Source organism: Culex pipiens, chromosome 3 (genome assembly GCF_016801865.2).
Source record: "Culex pipiens pallens isolate TS chromosome 3, TS_CPP_V2, whole genome shotgun sequence".
NCBI classification, from domain to species: domain Eukaryota; kingdom Metazoa; phylum Arthropoda; class Insecta; order Diptera; family Culicidae; genus Culex; species Culex pipiens.
In genome coordinates, this window is record NC_068939.1 from 165,361,407 (window position 1) to 165,381,542 (window position 20,136).

Below are 20,136 nucleotides of genomic sequence, written 5' to 3' on the forward strand. Positions count from 1 at the left end.
TAACAAGATTTGCATTTTTGCTTATTTGAATCATATTTGTCTCATATTTAATTTGTTTTTATTTATGGTAATATTTTACAAATATTTCTTATTTTCCAGAATTGTGTGTGGTCGTGACGCTTGCTTAGGGCGTATCCCAAACCATGCACCTACTCAAACATCGTCCAACTCAAAGCGAAACTTCTTTGGGATACAGTGGAGAATTTCCCCTGTCCCCTTAAAAAAGTGGACCAACTCAATGGTTTTTCAAACTGTGCAGTTTTTTTTTCCTCAATTTCCTACTCAGTACTTTCCTCTAGAATCTAATCTAATCTAATCTAACACAAACGCAGCCAGTCCGATGAAAGCATGCCGGAAAGTCTTGTGAATAGATTACGCCCCAAGCACTTTTCTTGTCATTAGGCCGATGCAAATATTTAAAAAAGTTTTTGTCCCTATGCCCTTGCCGAGGTCAAGGGGGGGGGGGGCAAAAAAATAAAAAATATAAAAATTTAAATAACAAGCCATAGTCTTCACATTTAAATGATAAAAGTGTTTTAAAATGCATTTTACACTAGTTCAGTTGTTTTGCAATCATTAGTTTTAAAAAAATCTAAGATCTGACAAAAACAAAAATTGTATCGAAAAAAAAAGATTTTGCATCGAAAATATTCAAAAAATCTTAAGATTTTTGAATAAACCCAAACATGCTAAAAATGATTTTAAACGCTGGAGAATGTATTTTAATTTGATTTCAGTTGGTTGCACTTGAATTTTCATTGAAATTTTGAAATTTATTGTAAAAATTTTTTTTTTGCCCCCTGATTTTTCGAGCCAATTTTGAAGGGGGGGGGTTGTCAAAAACTTTTAAAAATATTTGTACCAGCCTTATTAATAATAACAATACATCCGAGAACACCCCAAAATGTATTACAAAAATTAAAGCGGCCAGCCCTACTGCGTTGTGTTTACCGCAGAGAGGATTATGTGAACGGATAACATTTCACAGAATCTACAGGGGAGGAAGGATGCGTAGACATACCGTACCAAACGCTCCGAATCAGTTGTGGTTGGGAGTGTAAGTGTAAATTTGGCAAATAATTATATTTTAAGGGGGGTTCGTGGAAATGGAGAAATGGGGATTGGGAAAATGGAAGATAAAGAAGGGGTAGGAAGGATGTTTCATTTAATCAATAGAATATAATATAGGGAAAAGGAAATATTTAGCAAAACAAATTTTGGAAAGATCTCACAAAAACTTGGATATCTTCAATAAGCAGCTTCAATCTTCATTTTCCTGCAACCGGAATTGCACACAGCCTGACGGTGTGACGATCGTCACCTCCTCTAGGTTCTTGATAGTTTTCGGTCGACATACCGAATCGAATAGAATCTGCTTCCATTTAGGTGCTGTTTAAGTGAAGGGACAGGGCTTTGGCTTTGCCGGAAAGGCTGGAACCATCAGGAAATCTTCACCGTTCCGCCATACGAAAAAGTTCACGCAGAACTTCACTTTTGTCTTCAGCCACAGAAAGAATCTCTTACAGAATAAAGTAATCCGAAGAACAAATCCGAAACCGTCGTGGAATTTTGTAAATAAAGCCAAAAGATGCCAACGAGAAATAACTTGAAAAAAAAAACACCGTAGAAAACGTCAAATTTACGGCACCGAAAAAATTTTACGTCCAAACTCGCCCATGGCTACTTCGATCGCCTAATCCTACTCAGTACTTTCCTCTAGAAGCAAATTTATTTGCTTATGTTCTTATTGAATATTGCTGTCAAATTTGAAGGAAACCCGCAGGCCGGCAGTGAAATTATAGAAAAGTTTGTAAATAAATATTAGGTTTTTAAATCCAGAAATCCTTTCGTTCTGTTGATAAACTTTGACTGATTTTCTACTCAAAAAAACTCCTACTCAAACCAGTTGTGTGCGGTTTGTGGAAGGAGGAAAGCCGAAAAATTACAAAGTTTCGCACAAAACGGCGTGACGGGAAGAAAGTAAACATGGTGAATGCTCGAACTTGGCTCTTTTTTTTTCTCCCCAAAGTGTGTCTCGTTTATATTTTTAAAAGGATGTGTGTCGCAAAAGATATTGAGCAGCATAAAAGTCAACCTGCGTGAAATGCGATGATTTAGTAGCAACGTTTTTTTTTTTTGCTGGGTAAGAGGGATTTGGAAGTTTGATTATTTGTTAGATTTTCAAATTCGTTTAATTTTTCTGATCAATTTTGTTTACCAAACATGAAATAAGTTCCTAATGATTAAACGACAAAAATGAGTAATTTTCTCCCGACCCTGGTTATCAAATACATAATTGAAAAGGACAAAAAAAAATCTAATTGCCAGCCGGATGGAACCGATGATTGAAATTGGACATGATTCTTGGTAGCCTTTTCGAACTTTTGCACCCAGGCACCGACACCACCAACTCCCTCGAGAAACTAATCTAATTTCTATTAATCCAGTTCACGCGAGGATCTCACCCAACCAACCCCTCCTCCACCTTCCAGATTCAGAAGAGGACGGGAGTGGTGGAAAATACAAAACAAAAAAACACAATCCTCTTGATTCTTATTCTCGACGCTGTCAATCAGTCGACAGTTGCGCTGTCTGTGATGGTCTCGTGGAGGTACCTGTCGACACGAATATCAATCCCAATGTGCCTTTTGTTTTGCTCTGAATTGATGAGTTGGGTTGAGGAGGAAGGAAGGAACAAACAATAATTTAGTCACGATTTGTGCGAGAAGTAAAAGTCAATTTGCCTCGGCGACCGGCGGCCGGCGCTGAATCAAGTGATTGTCGGGGAAAACTTTATTTGTTGAGCATGATATGAAAAATGTTATCAATTTCATTTGAAATTGAAGAAATTTATCGATCCTTTTTCATCAACCCGAGCGGGGGTAAATAACACGGGAATACCAAATTTTGGTATTACTTGGGCAAATAACAGAGACCAAAATGTGCCCTTGGTTGCCCAGTAATAGATGGTAAAATACCATGAAATCATACCAAAATCATGTATGTGGAAGACCACAGGAATACCAAACCATGTTATTCCAAGGGTAAAATAATACCTCAAAATAAATCCATTTCAATACCAAGTTGAGGTTTTCTGGATTTTTGAACATTGCTTGAATACCAAAACTTGGTATTACCATGGTTTTATTTTTAGGTATTCCCGCGCCCTTGGAAAATCAGATTTTTGTATTCCTGTGGTCTTCCACATACATGATTTTGGTTTGATTTCATGTTATTTTACCATCTATTACTGGGCAACCAATAGCACATTTTGGTCGCTGGTATTTGCACAAGTAATACCAAAATTTTGTATTTTCATACCATTTTAAGTGCAGCAGTTGCAGTTAGTAAAAAAACGGAAATGATCCATATGCAACAGCCAAATCTACTCACCTGATGATTCCATGTTGTACTTAGTGATATTCTTCACCACATCAAATTCATTTGTCATTGATGAACGGCCTGTGCTTGAAGTTCTTGAAGCTTCTGAAAAATAACAAGATTGAAAAATAAGGATTGAAATTCACCTAAATTCAATAATTGTTAATTAACTCGGTTTTCAAAGTATTTGTTTATCCCGACTTAGAGAAATTTCAACGTTTTTAAAAAAAATCTTAGTGGGTAAATCAAAAAAATATGAAAATCAGCATTAACATTTTTGGGCTTCAAGTGAATTAAAAATTAATTATCTCGTCAAAATTTATAAAAAAAAATTCCATAGTTTCAGAGGAATTTGATGAAAACTTTCAATACCAAAATAATACCAAAATGTGGCATCCTGACTTTGAAAATTTTCCACAATTTCAAGTCATTTCTTTATGGGGTGTATCAAAAATATTTAAAATCAAGTTTGAAATTTCCGGTTTTCAATGAAAGCATTCGCTTTGAGACATCATTTTAGCGCAAAATTAATGATTTTGTCGAAATTGGTCAAAATTTTCCCAGAGTTTCAGAGGAATTTGATAAAATACTGTAATACCAAAAGAATACCAAAATGTGGTGTTCGACCATTGACAAATGCTGCAATTTGGCAATATCAAAACAATACCTTAAATTGGTATGATACCACATTTTGCTCTTGCATAATCCTTAAGACAAATTTTAAAGGGTCCAGGAATACCAAAATTTGGTATTGATACTAGAGAAAGGTATTATTACGCATTTCCCTTGTTATTAACTCATGCTCGGGAAAAGATGTTGTTTTGAATCTGTTTTTTTTTTTTCAACTGAAATAAAAAAACAGTAGACCAAAAAAATCAAGATTGGTAATCGATAAAATTATCGTCGATAATATTATCGTCTGACGATAACGATAATGGTTATCGTTATCGTTATTTCGATAATTCTATCGGCGATAATCTTATCGCCGATAACGGACGATAACTATTTTTTTTAAATCTTTCTAAAATCGATTAATTCAACCATATCATGTTATATTTTCAATGCTTTACTGAGAATATATTTTTTTCAAAATGTAGTAAGTTTCAAAGTACAAATATGTACTCAAATTTTTCAAAAAATACCGTATTTTTCAATATTACTCAAATTTTTAAATTTTACAATATGGGTATCAAACGAAGCGAAATTTTATATGATTTTTTCACTATATCAGAGTTTAAGTCACTCTGTTTAATTTTTTTTTTTTTTAAATACTAAAACGTCACACGGATTTTTTCGAAAATACTAAAATTTTCAAAATTTGCGATATGAACATCAAACGAATTGAAATTTCGTATGCTTTTTAAATTTATTAGTTTTTTTGGAAAATGCAAAATTTTCCCAAAATACTGTATTTTTACGAAAATACTAAAATTGCAATTTGCGTATCAAACGAATTGAAATTTCGTATGCTGTTCAATACCCATACTGCAAATTAACATTCCAACGCCCAAGGCTCCAAAAAAGTTGGATCGGTAACTTAAACTGGCTGGTTCTCGGGCATTACTCACCCAATCAAGACAATTCTTTTTTCCAGTGATTTGTTAGGATGTCTAGATGATCCTAGAACTTTGCAGAACTCAATTTGATCAAATCTGTAATTTTTGCGATCAAAAACATCGTTCCAACTTTTTTTTTCGCGTGTAAAAAAAAATTCGCCAAAAATTCCGCAAAGACTGTCGTTTTTTTTTTTTTTTTTAGTCGCAGAAATAACACATTTCTAGAGTTTTTTTTGATTAGGTCCTATAAACATATGAAAGACAATGGTTTATTGGTCCTTTTCAAAAAAAAACTCTGGATTTGTTCAAATCAAGTTCTGCAAAATTTTAGGATCATCTAGACATTCTTACAAATCCCTGGAAACAAGAATCGTCCCGATTGGTTGAGTGATGCCCGAGAACCAGCGAGTTGAAGTTACCGTTTCAACTTTTTTGGGAAGCTTGGGCGTCCGTGTAAGTTGGACATGCGTTGGGCGTTCCAGTGTTAAACAAATAGTATTTTCGAAAAAATACGGTTTTTTTTGTAAAAATTTAAGTATTTTACAAAACAAATACTCTTATAAAGTGAAAAGGCAAACCAAATTTTGCTTTGTTTGATACCCATATTGCAAATTATGAAAATTTGAGTACCGTCATCAGAGGTGACATTGGGTCTAGGGGGTGAGATTGGGTCATACAAAAATGCAGAAATTTGTATGACCCAATCTCACCCCCCAGACCCAATGTCACCCCAGATGAGGGTACTTTCGAAAAAAATACGGTAATTTGTGAATATTTTAGTATTTAAAAAAACTCTAATAAAGTGAAAAACAAACAAAATTTCGCTTCGTTTGGTACCCATATTGCAAATTATGAAAGTTCGAATAATTTCGAGAAAATACGGTATTTTGTGAAAATTTAAGTATTTTCTAAAAAAAACACTTTTAATGTGAAAAAACAAACCAAATTTCGCTTCGTTTAATACGCATATTGCAAATTATGAAAATTTGAGTATTTTCGAAATAATACGATATTTTGTGAAAATGTAAGTTTTAAACAGAAAAAAAACTCTAATAAAGTGAAAAAGCATACAAAATGTCGCTTCGTTTGATACCCATATTGCAAATTATGAAAATTTAAGTACTTTTGAAAAAAAAAAGTACCTTTATAACCTTTATAAAAATCTCTTGTTCCTCAAATTGGACACATTCCCTGATACCCGTTTGAGTAAATTTTAGCTTTATGTAAAATGCCCAAAATTTTGGTAACTCGAATAATCAATGATGATTTTTCGAGTTACCAAAATTTTGGGCATTTAGAATAAAGCTAAAATTATATTAATAATAATAATTATAATAATAATGATAAATTAGAATACAATTTTTTTTAAACAAAAAATAAAAAAACAAAACAAAATAACTAAATTTAGGTTTCAATTCTATTTTTTATGATTTTAAAGATACAATATCAAAAACTAAAAAATGTCAATCAAAAAATCCTTAAGTCTTTTCTCGATCTAAGCTCCAAAATTTCAGAATTTATGAAAATAAAAAAGTGCACTGTTTGATTTACTATACAAAAAAACGTTATACAATGTTTTTTTAGCTTTTGTTTATTTAGAAAAAAATATTCTATGTAATTACTTACAACAACTTAAAAACATGACTGCTTTAGCCTAGTAACTTTGAATAAACTGTGTAAAGAATGCCAGATTGGGCCATCACATAAGGGAAAAACCTCAATCAAAGATTTTTCGTTTAGTGCTTTCCGATAACAAAATAATATTACATCAAAATATTAAGTCAAAAAATTTTCGCCCGTGATTTTCAGAATTTAGAAAAATACATTTGTTTTCTCGAAATAACCGAATACTTACGCAAACAAATTTTCATCACTGTGTAATATATTGCATTTTTTAAGCTAAAACATATTTAAACTTTAATAATAAGAATACTATTTTTACAAAATTATATTTTTGTATGTAAAAGTAAAAAATAAATATAAGTACTTTTTTAAATTAAAGGGATTTTTTTCTCTAAATTCTGCTAAATCATACTAACAACTTTGCCGGCATCAAATCAACCTGAAGATACTGTATGTAAATGTTGATTACGCCATTGGATTTTACGTCAACAAATTTTCAAGTTTTATTACCCAAAAGTTGACTTTTTGTTTAGTTTTCTCTTAGAATAATGCATTTTAAAAATGAGTTTTTTTTTTAATCTAAAAAAAAACGAGGGGTATTACAGGCGCGAAGTGGACCATTCGTTTGTTTTGTTTTGTTTCATGAAATTATATGTAATATTACACGCAGAAAGATGTAGCCCTCCAGTATGGGAAACCTACTTAACCAATATGTCAGCAGAATTTTTCATTTATTCTACAAACCACGATGCGCTTCCCTTAAACCCCTTTTTAATATGGAGACTCCACCATGATCCACCATCGAGTTCATCGAGCTAACACGTGTCCCTTTCTCTTCATTTCATTCCAGTCAGAGGATGCCGGCCGGGCAAGGCCGTACCAATGTCGGAGGAGGAGATTCGAGGACTGTGCCTGAAGTCGCGTGAAATTTTCCTGCAGCAGCCGATCCTGCTCGAGCTGGAAGCCCCACTCAAAATCTGCGGTAGGTTTCCATCGGGCACATTAATCGGGGGGATTTAAATTTGGGCGCGTTTACATAATGGCGCAGCAGCACACGTGACGCGGAGATTTTCCACCGAACCAGTTCTTTGAAAAGAGACCGAAATTCGAGGGAAAATTGTCGTTGAAAAAATTGTGTCATATTTCGCAGAATTAATCAAAACTGTTTCCTTCGCAATCTTCCCCCCAGGTGACATCCACGGCCAGTACACAGACCTGCTGCGGCTGTTCGAGTACGGTGGGTTCCCGCCGGAGGCCAACTACCTGTTCCTCGGCGACTACGTGGACCGGGGCAAGCAATCGCTCGAGACGATCTGTCTGCTGTTGGCCTACAAAATCAAATACCCGGAGAACTTTTTCCTGCTGCGGGGCAATCACGAGTGTGCCAGTATTAATAGGATATACGGTGAGCAAGATGAAGAGTGACCCTCGGGGCTAAAAGCTAATCTCTCCTTGACCAAAACAGGATTCTACGACGAGTGCAAACGAAGGTACAACGTCAAGCTGTGGAAAACCTTCACCGACTGCTTCAACTGCTTACCGATTGCGGCCATCATCGACGAGAAGATCTTCTGCTGTCACGGCGGACTCAGTCCGGACCTGAACGTGAGTTGCTGTTGTTTTAAATGTTTGTTAACAGGGCAGGGTAAATGGGGATTGGAATTTCAACTTGTTTTATTAGCTTTAAACAAATGAAAATCAGAATTCTAAATTTTTTGAATTGTCATTCTGAAATTAAATGGTGGTTTCCAAATATTCCCAAAATTCGATTTCAATCATGAGATATTCAATAAATACCGGAAAAAAAAACTATGCGCATTGTTGTCACTTTTCATATGACTGAAGTTTCAATCTTGCTATCTTTACACTTCCTGAAATTTGTTGTAAATGCGACAACTGGCCAAAGGGATTTCAGGTCAGAACGCGTTTGACACACGTACAAGCCCGATTACCGTAAACATCTATGGTTCCAAAATTAAAAAGATTAGTTACAACCCATTAAGAACCTTATCTCATTTAAATACTTAATAGTTTACAATTGGATGTTATTATTATTTTTTTTAGCAATAATATTGTTTTGTCTACCTGTTTTTTTTTTTTTGCTACATTTGAAAGGAGCAACAAAATCTTGAAACAAAATTTTCATTAGCTCGTCCATACACTGCCGTTCTACGCATAATTGTCCCATGTCAGTTTTGGACGATTTTGACTTTATGAAATTTTTAAGTTTAGTTTGATGTGTACTTTAAGAAAAACACATAAAATCTGGTACTTTGTTCGGAGACTCATTAAAAACAACACCAAGTCTGTTTGTCCCATCATTAAACTTCTACGCATAATTGTCCCACCAAGTATTTTATTTCACGAAGTTATCAGTTTTACGAAGTATTGTGTCTTGTTCACCTATTGTATAGCAAGAGGATTACAAATAAGAGTAATAAACTGATAACTGGGGCGATTAGGGACACATAGGGCAAATAGAAACCCGCGGGACAATTATGCGTAGAAACACAGAAATCGGTCGAAAAATTTCAATCGCGTTTTTCTCAGTTGCACTTTTTTGAACATGGGACAATTATGCGTAGAACGGCAGTACAGGAGGAGGCTATAAAAATATTCAAAAATCTGTATCATTAGAACGGTTTTTCTGGTCGAGTTGGTGTCTTCGAACAAGTTGCAGGTATTGCTTAGAACTTCTCAGAAAATAATGGCCACCAACCCTTTTAAGTGTTGGGACCACAGTTTGGAAAAGGTTATAAAACTTTTGGATAAAAAATATTTCCAAAAATACATTGATATTTTGCAAATTTTTGGCATAACTGCAGATATGTCTAAAGCATTTTGTTATATTTTTCCTTAAAATTTAGTTTTTTTTTCGCCTCCCGCCTCGACTTTGACCATAGGGGCGGGACAAAAACTTCAAAAAGAAAAATTGTACCAGCCGGATTTTTTTTGACTTAACAATTTATTTAAAAAATCTAGATATCCAAAAATTAGATTTAAAAAAAAATTGTTACTTGCGCACTACATTTTTTGCATTTTTCACAAAAGTCAAAAAAGACAATTTTTAAGACTGCAATCGATCAGAAAATCCGTTCTCAAGATACAGATCCTTGAATATTTTAATAGCCTTTTTGTATAAACAGCTACCAACTTTAGCAAAGCATCAATCCATCAATATCATGTGAAATATTCAATGCATTCACTGAGATTTTTTTTTTTTTTTTTTTGATAATGTAGTAAATTTCAAAGCATAATTACAAAAAAACACGAAATACCGTATTTTTTCGAAAATACCCAAATAGTCATAATTAGCAATAGTTCTCAGTTCTAGTATCTTGAAATTAAATGCTCTACATTTCACAAACTACCGTATTTTTTTCGAAAATACTCAAATTTTAACAAATTCCAAAACGTACCGAAAAACTTAATACAAAATACCGTATTTTTTAAAAATTACTCAAATTTTCATAATTTGCAACATGGGTATTGAACGAAGCGAAATTTGGTATGGTTTTTCACTTAATTTGAGTTTTTTTTTTGTTAAATACTCATATTTTCACAAAATACCGCATTAAAAAAAAAACAAATTTTCATAATTTGTAACATGGATATCAAACAAAGCGAAATTCTCGGGTTCAATTTTTCGATTTTTTTGTAGTACAGATTTTTTACTCTAAAACCTCTTACACTGTGAAAATGCATGCACAATTTCTCACAAAACCCATATTGTAAATTATGAAAATTTGAGTACTTTCAAAAATATGGTATTTTGTGAAAATCTGTGAATTTTCGAAAAAATACGATATTTTGTGAAAACTAGTGCAATTTTTTGTTCCAAGATATGTGTATCAATATTGCACATAATGTGAATTTGAGTACTTAAAAAATACGATATTTTGTGTTTTGTTTTAAGTTTTTATACTTTTAAATTTACCAAACTATCAAAAAAATATTTTCTTAGTGAAAGCTTTGGAAATTCAACATAAATTAGTTGGATTAAATCAATTTCAGAAATATATTGAAAATAAGTTATTGCCCGTTAGGCTGTTGCAAATATTTTTTGAATTTTATGTCCCTCGCCTCTGACCAAAGTCGAGGGGGGGGGGGGGGGGATAAAAATTGAATTTACGAGCCAAGGTTTTAACATTTGAATGAAAAAAAATGTTTTAAAACGCATTTTACACCTGTCCAGTTGTTTTGCAATAATTAGTTTCAAAAATATCCAAGTATTGACAAAAAATTTATTTTTTGCAAAAAAAAAAGGTTTTGCGATGCTGTGCACTGGAAGTTCACAAAAATTCAAAATATTTTTAATCCAGCCCAAACATGCTAAATATGATTATCAATGCATTTTAGATTGTTTTCAGTTGATTTAACTTCTATTTTCACTAAAAAATTTAAGTTTTTTGAAAAAAATATTTTTTTCTCCTCTGATTTTTCGGACAATTTTTGAAGTGAGGGGGGGGAGGGGGGGGGGCGACATAAACTTTGAAAAATATTTGCAACGGCCTTATTGTCGAATAAACTATTGCTTTCAACAAATTAAAAAAAAGTATCAATTTTAGGACGTTACGTAAACGTATGTAATTAAATTAACACAATAACGTAGACAAACTAAACCGGCGCTGTGCCTTCCGATAAACGATGATAAAAGAAGGACTGATTTTATCACTGCCTGCAAAAAAAATGGTGCCGAAAAACACGATCGAACGCTGCAGAAAATCCGCAAGGCCCCGCTATCGACTCCGAACAACGATACAAAATAAAACATGAACATCAGCAGAACTGCGCGTCCCCACTGAAAACTTGTATGGACGAACTAATGGTTCAAAATGACTTCTTTGGTCATAGAAAAAGTACACACATCCAAATCAAAATATACAAAGTACCAAAAATTAAATTATAAAAAAAACTCGTTCCTTCGAGAATTGCTAAACTACGAAATTCATTCTTTTTTCTTGTATCGTTCTGTAAACTAATTCTTCTCTTTCTCAATGGTCCCTTTGGTATGACAACCAGAGAGTCGAGTGTTTTTGAAGAAAAGCCCAAACACACAACTCAGATAGAGAATTTTTGGATTGTTTTAAGTTGAGAAAACGCCCTTGACTTTTCAGCATTTTTGAAAAGACAAAAAAAAACTATTTAATAAATAGTTTAGTTATTAGGATAAAAAACCTGAAATTTTGATAATGGATTTGATGAATAATACTTTTCCTCTTTCTCATTTCTCAGCACATGGAGCAAATCCGACGAATCATGCGACCAACGGACGTTCCCGACACTGGACTGCTGTGCGACCTGCTGTGGAGCGATCCGGACAAGGATGTTAAGGTGAGGAGAATGCATTCAAAATGTCCCTTAAAAATCATATGCTAAAGTCAGGGTGGCCACTCAAGTCGGGAAATCGGGAAAGTCGGGAAAAAGTCTGGAATTCGCCAAAATCCGCAAAAAATCGGGAAAAAGTCGGGAATTTGTGATTTTTTGTCAAAAAGTCGGGAAAAGTCGGGAATTCCAAGCATACTTGTTTGAAAATTATTTTCTTTCTTACTATTTTACTCTTGAATAATTTTGTCATATTTTGTACAATTTTCAAATTAAATTCACTAAATTTTTCTTCAGTAACTTACTTTAAATTTAAGGTTCTTTTCACAATTTCAATCTATGTCAGAATGAAAAGGCCATTTAAGACATTGAAAAATATCATAAATATTGATTGCATTTGACAAAAAATTTCATATTATTTTTTTTTAAATCATCAGATTTTTACTTATTTTTATTTATCAAACAAGATCTATTTATCTAAACTAAAAACAGCAACAAAGTTAGTGAAAAACTAATAGAAAAATAGAACCTGATTTTACGATTATGGCCAGCGTAAAGTTATGATTCTGTTTTAATATTGAGTGTGGCAATATTTTTTTTTGTGGAAAATTTTCATTAAGTCATTTTGATTTTTTTCCAAAGGCAGGGTGGCCACTCAAGTCGGGAAATCGGGAAAGTCGGGAAAAAGTCGGGAATTCGCCAAAATCCGCCAAAAATCGGGAAAAAGTCGGAAATTTATGACTTTTTGTCGAAAAGTCGGGAAAAGTCGGGAATTCAAAGCATACTTGTTTGAAAATTAATTTTAACTCTTGAATGATTTTGTTATATTTTGTACAATTTTCAAACTCAATTCTGCTTTTGTAAATTACTTTAAATTTAATGATCTTTTAACAATTTCAATATATTTTAGTATGGAATAGCTGATTAAGACATTCAAAATCTTAATAAATATTGGATGCAGTTGACACCGATTTTCATAATTTTTTAGATGAATCTAATGATCTCTATTCATTTTTGTTTATCAACAAGAGGTAAAGTTAATGAAAAACTAATATAAAAATAGAGCCTGGTGCCCAGCTTAGAGTTATGATTCTATTTAATTTTGTCACATAGATTGAATATTTGAAAACTGATTCCAACTTGAGTTTGGCAATGGTTTTTTTTTTTTTTGTAAATATTTTTAATTGTTTAACTAAATTCATTAAGTAATTTCAAATATATTTTTTTCCAAGTGTTGCCCTTGAACTTTTTTTGTGAGTATAAGTATAAGCGTTGAAACATGATGAAAATATTGAAATTGCAAAAAAAAAACAAGAAATTTTGAGTTATGGTAAAATTGTTTAAACATTTTTTCTCTTCAAACATTTTGCTTAAAATAAGTGGGAGAAATAGGAATAAAATTTTAAATTCCGTTATCTTTAACTTTTTGCCATTTCCATTTGAAACGATGTATCAAAAACTATACGATTGTCAATTTAAAAAATAACATGAAAGTTATAAGTATTGTTGAACTCTCGATTTTTTTGAGGACTTTTTGTTTGTGTTTCTACTTTTAGTCATAATAATGAATTTCCATTTTTGAAGTATTTTTTTATTTGTTGTTCAGTTTCTGTGTTTAAAAAATTGCCAATAGTTGGATGTTTTTAAATTAATTTAGAATATTTTTTTACGGTGGTTGATTTTGACTTTTCTTATAGAGAGTTTTTGTTTGAAATCATTATTTAGATAAGAAATGCCTATTATTTGAGCTTTCTGGAAAAGTCTGGAAAAAAGTCGGGAAAAAGTTGGGAATTTGAAAATGGGATTTGAGTGGTCACCCTGAACTTTCAAAGGCTTATCTTGAACTTTTTTTGCGAGTATGGGTAAATTACTATAGATTAAGCTAGATTTTTTCAGTTTTCGGAAAACTTAAATATCGTATAAAATCCAATCGTTGTTGGTTCTGAATGAAAAAATTGAAAAACTTTTTTCCGTTTTGTAAACATGAAAAAATATTGAAAAAGCAAAAAAGTAAATAAAAGAAATTTTGATTTAAGTTATTGCAAATATGTTTAAAGAATTTGTCCTTTCGAACATTTCGCATAAAGTAAGTTGTAAAACATGGAATCTTATCAAACTGAATTTTTCATTGAAAAAAAATAATAAAACAGTTAAATACTGATAACTGGATACATCAGCATTGATTAAAAAAATCAATATCAAAATTTAGAAGGGAACTTAATTTTAAGCACTCTTTGAATTTAAATAAAATAAAATTAAGAATATTTAACTTTTTGCCAGTTCCAGTTGAAATGAAGTATCAAAAACTATACGTTTGCCAGTTAAAAAATTAAAATTGAAATTATAAGTATTTTTATGTTTTCGATTATTTTTCAAAGACTATTGTTTGTTTATGTTTCTACTCTGAATTAAAATAATGAGTGCTTCAATATTTAAAGTATTTTTTAGGAGTTTGTTGTTGAGTTTCTTTTTATACGAAAATTGTAAATAGTCGACTTTTTTCATAAAGAGTTTTTTTTTAACCATTATTTAGATAAGAAATGCCTATTTTTTGAGTTAATGGAAAAGTCGGGAAAAAGTCGGGAATTTGAAAATGGGATTTGAGTGGTCACCCTGCTAAAGTACTTTTATTTTACTCTTCAGGGCTGGGGCGAGAACGACCGCGGCGTCAGCTTCACGTTCGGCGTCGACGTCGTGTCCAAGTTCCTGGGGATGCACGACCTGGATCTGATCTGCCGGGCGCACCAGGTCGTCGAGGACGGGTACGAGTTCTTCGCGAAGCGGTCGCTCGTGACGCTGTTTTCCGCGCCCAACTACTGCGGCGAGTTTGACAACGCCGGCGGCATGATGTCGGTGGACGAGAACCTGATGTGTTCGTTTCAGGTGCGGATTGGGCTTGATTGTGTGATGCTTTGAGAAGAAGTAATTCAACGATTTTCTTTTTTTTGTGTAGATTCTGAAACCGTCGGAGAAGAAGGCCAAATACCAGTACACCGGCACGAACGCCCAGCGGCCGCAGACGCCCCAGCGGAACCAGAACCAGCCGCTGCCCCCGACCAAACGGAAATAATAATTTCTCTCTCTTCTGAATCGCTATCTGACGCGCCGGCGGGGTGGTGGCGGCGGCAACAACAACAACGGCGGAAGTGGTGGCGGCGAAAGAAGCAGCAGCAGGAAACAAAAATCATCATCATCAACGGCATCATCAGCATCATCATCATCTACAGCAGCGACCGGATCGACCGCCGTTCCGACGGCGCCGCCACCAACGTCATCGGCATCAACAGCAGATTCACAGCAACACTCCACCAAACCAAATGGTAACAACACTAGCAGTAGTAGTAATAGTAACAGTAGTTTTAACAAAAGAAGCAGCAGCAGGACGGTGGCCATCAGCGGCAGGTTAACCGCAATCGGCACAAACGGCGAGCTAGACGAAGAGGAAGACTTTAGGGACGACCAAGACGACGACGAACTACTGGACGCGGACCTGTACGACCTGAACGATCTGCACCTGCGCGACGGCGACGACGACGGCTACGAGGACGAAGAACTGATTGTGACCTTACCCCCTCCACCACCCCCACCTCATCTGCACCACCAGCAGCAGCAGCAGCAACAATATCACCACAGTCAGCAGGTGTTGGCGATGCAGCAGGCCCTCCACGGGATGCGGCTGCACGACCAACAAAGGCAACAGAAACCGGTAACCGTACCGATAGCAATACCCCCACCGACTCCGCCTCTAGCCTCGTCGAGCGCCTCAAGTTCGCCGTGGGTTCCGCAGAAGCCGCCCGTGCTGCACCACCAAGGGTCGCTGTCGGGACAGCAGCAGCAGCAGCAGCAGCAGCATCAACAGCCGTCGACTTCGTCGACGCAGTCGTCGTCGTCGTCCTCGGCGGTGACGTTCTCGACCTTTCGGAGAGTTGTCTAGTTGGGATGAATTGATAACAAATTTTTCGTTTCGATTACAAATTTGGAGTTAGGGGAGTTAGTTAACTGACACACAGACACATAAACATTTTGTTAAGTTTATTTTTTGCTAGTGCGTTTTGAACGGCATCAAAATTTTACCCGTAAAATAACGACATTTAATTTTGGTAGCAGTGCGCAAATGTTTAAGAAGTTGAACTTTTGGAGAGAATAAATCGTTAAAATTGGAGTAAAACTATGAAATGTGCAAGGGATTTCCTTTCATCTTCGGAATTCCGAGGAAACGTCGAAGTTCAACTTTCGTATCACATTTTATGCTATCAGGTCAAGATGAATTTTGACGATTTTTTTTTCTCTTTTTACCGGAAATATACATAAAAGAAAAAAAAGTTCTCAGAATAAAATTGAAGCCTTGGTTGAAGCCCACTAGGAAGCAAATTACAAAATTTGATAACTTCGGAAATTCTTAATTTCGAAATTCTTATATAAAAAAAAAAAAAATTAATAAAAAAAAAAATCTAAAGTTAAAATATAAACAAATATAAAAAAATCAGCATTTTTAAAAACTAATGAATTTTACTCAAAATTTCTAAAATTCTAAATTACTAATTTCTAAATTTCTAAACTATCAATTTCTAAAATTCTGAATTAATAATTTCTAAAACATCAAAAACTCCAATGTGCAAAAATTCTAATATTCATAAATGGAGCATTTCCATTCGAGCAGTTTTTTGCTTTTTTCTACAATGTATTTCTTATGGAGCGAACTGTCAAAAACTGCTCGACTGCGGGTGCTCCATTGCTGAATTCTAAAATTAATAAATTGAAACTATTAAAATCAAATTTAAAAAAAATTAAGTTAAAATGTTTTTTTTTTTAATTTTGAAATTTATAACCTAAAACGAAACTATTTTTTTTTTAAGATTCAGAAAATTCAAATAATAAAAAAAATTAAAATCCTATAAAATTATACAATTTGAAAAAAATAATTGGATTCTGAAACTGTTTAATTTTAAAATACTGTTTTTTCAAAACTTTAAAATTCAATAACCTAAATAATTTTGAAATTTATAACTTTTTGAGATTCTAAAATTTTATTACAGTGGGCTCTCTCGTTGTCGATATTGAAGGGACCGTCGAGAGCGGGAGGTATCAAATTATAGAACGAAAAATCAAAGCATGCTACTTGAAGGGACTGAAACATTTATTGACAGCTGGAGCAATATTGATATCAAGAAGATCGACAGCCAGAGAGTCGACTGTAATCTAAAATTCTAGAATTCTTAATTTCTATTATATTAAAATTTCTCAATTTTCTTTTTCAAAGTTTTAAATATATCAAGGTTCTAAAATTCCAAAATCCCGGTTTTATAGAAGTTCTTAACTGTAAATTTTTTAGATTCTTAAACAAAACTTAAAAAAAATAACATTTTGATTCTAAAAATTCAAAAAAAAATTAATTGTAAAATTCAACAATTTTCAAAAATAATCTTGGATTCTTAAAATTAAAAAAAAAACAAACTATAAAATCCCAAGATTATAAAATTCAACTATTTTTTTCCAAAATTAAAAACAAATAAATACTAAACACAAATTTCTATAATTCTAAATCAATAATTTCAAAAAATTCTGAATAATTTATTTCTAAAATATCAAAGACTCCAAAATTTGTAAATCCTAATATTCATAAATTCCTGAACTCTTAAATTAATAAATTGAAAATTTGCAATCAAAATTTTAATAATTTTAATTAACATTTTTAAATATTCTAAAAATTTAGATACTTAAAAAAATTGAAATCCTGGAATTCCGAAACTATAAAATAAATTCTGAAATTGTTTCATTCATTAAATATTATTTTTTTGTTTTTTGAAAACTTTAAAATTCAATGATCGAAATAATTTTGAAACATAAAAGATTCTGAGATTTTGGATTCCGAAATTGTTTAATTCTCGATTAAATTTTCAAAAGGTCCTATCTGCATAGGAAACCCATGAGGGATAGGTTGTTTTGAAAATTTAATCTAGAATTCTAAAATACTATTTTGTTAAAAATAATAATAATAATAATAATTTCAAAGATCTAAATAATTATGAAATTTACAAGGTTTTGAGATTCTACAATTTTATTTGAGATTCTACAATTTTATTATTTTAAAATTCTAGAATTCAAAATTCTAAAACCCTCAAAAAAACATTTTTAATTCTAAAATTCCGGAACTTCTTAAAAATACAAAATATAAAAAATAGCATTTTTAAAGAATCTTAAATTGAAGAAACAAAAAAATATATCCTGGAATTCTGAAACAATTAAATTCCACAATTGTTCTTCTGAAATTGTTTGATACTAAAATTCAAAATGTTTTGTATACTGAAACTCTAAATCCTGAAATTTTAAATTCTAAAATTTTAAAATTGCATGATTTTGAAATTGTTAAAATTCTAAAATAATATAATTGTAAAATTAGAAATTTTAAAAATCTGAAATTCTAATATTCTAAACCTCTAAAATTTTGAGCTTCACAAATTCAAAAATGTTAAAATCATACAAAAATAAAAATTCTAATAATTTTAAGATTGAAATTTCAATTCTAAAGCTTATTTATTCAAAACTTCAGAAATAAAAAAAAAGAAAAGAAAAAAAAATATGTAAATATGAAAAATATTTTTTTTTAATCTGGATATAATATCTTTTTTAAGTTCATACTAAAAAAGCAATTTCAAAATTTAAATTTAATGAATTGAAAATTTCAAAATGAAAATTGTGATTAAATATTAAAAATCTGATTTTTTTTTAATATTTGAAAAACGAAAAATTTAAAAAATGGGATCTGAAAATAATAAAAAGCTCGAAAATTTTAGAATAATACTGGATGAAATATTTTCAAATTTGAACTTAAAACTTCACATTATTTTCATCTCAAGGAGATGATCCATCATCAAAGTGACAAACTTCCGACCAAAGTGCACGCTGCCGCTGATGTGCTAAACACTAACAGACAAAACCAACCACAAACAAAAAACAGTAATAAAATAGAACATAGGTGTAGCGCTATGCTGTCTACGTGTATACTCAAGAGGAAACAAACAAACAATTTATAATAAACAAAAGTTTCAAACACTTTCTGTCTGGATCAGCAAACAAAGCATTCAAATCTCAACATAAAATAGGGAAGAAAAAAAAACAATAGAACTCGAACATTTAAAATAGTGAATGCTAAAAATAGTTTACTAGAACGGTAGCAAACAAACATAAACAGGAACCACAGAAAAAAACTTAATGCTTTTTAATACCACGTAATTGACACACAACCGGCATGAATATCTGTGATTTTTGTGCGCAAAAAAAAACCTCTTTAAACTGATCTACAGAAAAATATGTAAAAGCATCTTCCAAAAGTCCCAAAACTCCCCCCCTTATGGATGTAACCCATTAAATTGCTGTAACATCTGTGCAGTGAAAGTCGTAACTAATGCTACTATTACTAGCTACCAACTAACGCTGTACAACTAGTGATGTCTACTCTTTGTGTGTGTGCGTGTGTTAACCACAACTACACTGAACTTACTACAACTACTATTGCTACTACTACTACTACAGTGAAGGTAAAGAAAGAAGTTAAAACAAATTTAACCATCGCTGACGCAGAGACGTGTGAGCGCGTCGACAAATTGTGTGTGAGTGAATGAGAAAGAGTGTGCGATTTGAAAGAAAATGAAAATGAGAGAGAGAGACAAAAACAAACAATGTATTTATCGAACATAAACCAACATGAAAGAAAAGAAAAACACACACTGATTGTGTGTTGCTAATTAAGAGAAAGAGGATGATAATCATGTTTTATATACAAACACACGTCACACACTTGAACACAAACAAACAAATACAAAAACACACACGCAAACACATTAACGTGGTAATATATAGCAATGTTGTAAAGAGAAACAAAACAAAAACAAATCTTAATATTAAATGAAAAGAAAAAATCAGTTACAAGTGTAAGAGAGAAAGAGAAGGAAGGAGAAAATGGAAATATCAATGTAAAATTTATTAACTGAACTAAATTACAAAACAAAACAAAACAAAAATGTAATAGAAATACAGAGAGAGTTGGAAATAATCAAAAGTACACCAATGAGAAATAAAAGAGGGAAGGTGTAAAGAGATCGCAATATAAGAAGCTGGCACAGAACAGTCATTACGGTTTTAAAAAACAAAACAAAAAACGCATGTCTAGTAGATGTTTCGTTTTCTTCTAATCAGTCCGAATGGTAAATTTTTAAAAGTTTCAGCAAATTAAAAAAGTAACAAATAAAAC

The 20,136-nt window shown here is 32.4% G+C and overlaps 1 protein-coding gene across 3 annotated transcripts in view; it reads left to right on the forward strand.

Annotated features, from left to right (window-relative positions):
* The window catches only part of LOC120418811 (serine/threonine-protein phosphatase PP1-beta catalytic subunit), a 97,159-nt gene extending 82,090 nt beyond the window's left edge, over nucleotides 1-15,069 (forward strand). For all 3 annotated transcript variants that reach the window (XM_039581325.2, XM_052710874.1, XM_039581341.2), the window contains 6 exons: nucleotides 7,411-7,542; nucleotides 7,750-7,965; nucleotides 8,026-8,165; nucleotides 11,796-11,894; nucleotides 14,529-14,768; nucleotides 14,839-15,069. In XM_039581325.2, the coding sequence (XP_039437259.1) occupies nucleotides 7,411-7,542; nucleotides 7,750-7,965; nucleotides 8,026-8,165; nucleotides 11,796-11,894; nucleotides 14,529-14,768; nucleotides 14,839-14,955 (944 nt within the window). In that variant the 3' untranslated portion in view covers nucleotides 14,956-15,069. The remainder of the gene's footprint in view (nucleotides 1-7,410; nucleotides 7,543-7,749; nucleotides 7,966-8,025; nucleotides 8,166-11,795; nucleotides 11,895-14,528; nucleotides 14,769-14,838) is intronic.
* Nucleotides 15,070-20,136: the final 5,067 nt, after the last annotated feature.